At 37.9% G+C, this 2279-nt stretch overlaps 1 protein-coding gene across 1 annotated transcript; it reads right to left on the minus strand.

Annotated features, from left to right (window-relative positions):
* Positions 1-1235: 1235 nt before the first annotated feature.
* Positions 1236-2025, minus strand: LOC121261451. The gene has a single exon (XM_041163818.1). The coding sequence runs from the start codon at positions 1963-1965 to the stop codon at positions 1465-1467; it is 501 nt and encodes a 166-aa protein (XP_041019752.1). The 5' UTR covers positions 1966-2025; the 3' UTR covers positions 1236-1464.
* Between the last annotated feature and the right edge of the window lie 254 nt (positions 2026-2279).

Below are 2279 nucleotides of genomic sequence, written 5' to 3' on the forward strand. Positions count from 1 at the left end.
AAGATGAGTACTACTTGCTCTAAGCTAGTTATCCCAAGCCTAAAGTTATCAACTTTTAATCCGGAAGCTGATCTGCGAGAAGGATCCGATCGACCATGCATGTGGGCCTGTGGCCAGACGATCTCCCATAATAAATCAACGTCTCACAATTGGCCCTCCAGAGCTATATGTGATGCATGCATGCATCTATAAAATGACTTCTTAAATGCAACGAAAAGTTTGTCTAATCATATGAAATTATAAGAGGGATCCCGCGGGCAGGCTTTCTATTTATTCCCGACAGTACATGTTAATTCCACTTCTGTATGTTTAAATGTCTAAGCCATGTTTCCACTCATATAATAATTAATACTGATGAGTCACATTTCTTTACCTACGCGCGCGTACAGGTCGATGCAATCTTTCGATCGAGGATGAGTTTCACGAGTAAATATAAGGGAGATGCATGCAGCAGCTTCATTGTGATCGGTAGAAGAAATAGAAAACACAGTGCATGCATGCACTAAACATGATCACTTTTGACTAAAGTAGAGGCCGTACTCTATAACCAAGGCCGTCACTTGGGCTGCGCACTATCATGTTGGGAACATATCCTGCAAATCCCGTTGTTTCTGGCCAGAAACCAAGCTTTATATCACTATACATATCAGGCCAAAAGGCATAATATATATATAACGAAAATTGTATTTCAAAGTTTTATCTATAATTTTTAATGTGGTTATTATATATGTCTATTAATTCTGTTGAGAAAAGAAATCTTTCTTGATGATCATGAATGCTCAGAGATCAAGCTAGCTAGTTTCCATATCATATCACAAGAGTTAGCAAGATCTGCCAGACTGCCTCCTTATTTCTCCCCTTTTTCTTATATTTTCATTTACTTCTTGTTCTTTTAGATAGCTAACTAGGTGAGAGAATATGGGCCAAACGAAAAATCTGTAGATGGGAGATTAATAAGAAAAATATATAAGACAAAGCTAAATTCTCTCCTGACTCAGATCAACTCAAGACTTTAAACAGAAGTCTGTAATACCAATATATTTCCAGAAATGTTCCAACAAATCCAATATTATTGGCAAATTCTAGGGCCTACCAAGTAGTCAGAATCGGATCGGCGCCAATATCAAAGAAGTATGTTTATAGATGTATCATATATAATTCGTGTACGTACCATTCTTCATTGAAATATAATAAACTCGGGGAACAAGTTCAGACAGCGGACGTAACATCTTTGATCAGGAGATCGATGTCAATGATTTATATATTATTCTTCATCTTTTCTTTTCTAAGAAATTAAACAAAATATGCATATATTCATGCATGGATTACGAGAGATCAGATTGAGGAGCTAGGATCGACGTCACTAGCTGCAAATATTCATGCGAATCATGGCATGGTTTCGCAGATTAAGCATGCACGCCGCTGATCATTTGACAAAGCTGATATATCATTATTGCGGTTGTGCTAGTTGCAAGTTTCCAATTTATGACAGCAAAGGCATATACCCAGAAGCCCATTTATATCTGATCTTTTGCCACTTTTTTTCCTAGCTGATCCCAGCTTCATGCTGGCCAAGGCCGCCAATTCATGTTGAGCAGCCTTCATAAGCAGACTATCTTGCTCAAGAGCCACTAGAACTGGCGAATCTCCAATTCCTCGTGCCATGGCTTGCATAAGTTCCCTGATAAGGGCCATAAATTCCTTACGATCAATCACCCCATTTTTATCCTCATCAAACCTTTTGAAAACGATTTCGTGCAGATCATTGGTCTCCTCTTCCGGTTCCGACTTGTAGTATCCCAATGACAAAACCCTATGGAATTCTCCACGAAGCTCTTTTCGTGAAAGTGTACCGTTACCATCGATATCTAGCATCTCAAAACATTCGTCAATGCAACTGTTGAACGTCTTTCTATCTTTCATGAATCCCATTATCGTCGAGCTATTAACCATGGCTACACTCATTTTGATAGAGGAAATCGATCTGCAGGCCGGTAATTAGATCAGGTTAATGACCTTTTTGTTGTTATTGTGCATGATCAATTGTTTTACTTATTTCAACTTTGCATATATAGATATATTTGCTAGTTGTTAATCCTATATTTAGAGTTTTCAGGTGGTTGATTAGCCTTTAATTTAGAGGTTTTGTCCCATGCATTGTCCAAATAATTTGCGCACCAAGTTCCATTTGGCATACTCGATCTAGCCCAAATCCCTGTTTAATTTCCTGATAATAGCATGGTAATTTTTGTTCTAAATTATATTCATATCGATCGATC

The sequence above is a fragment of the Juglans microcarpa x Juglans regia genome, chromosome 4D (genome assembly GCF_004785595.1).
Source record: "Juglans microcarpa x Juglans regia isolate MS1-56 chromosome 4D, Jm3101_v1.0, whole genome shotgun sequence".
Lineage (NCBI taxonomy): Eukaryota > Viridiplantae > Streptophyta > Magnoliopsida > Fagales > Juglandaceae > Juglans > Juglans microcarpa x Juglans regia.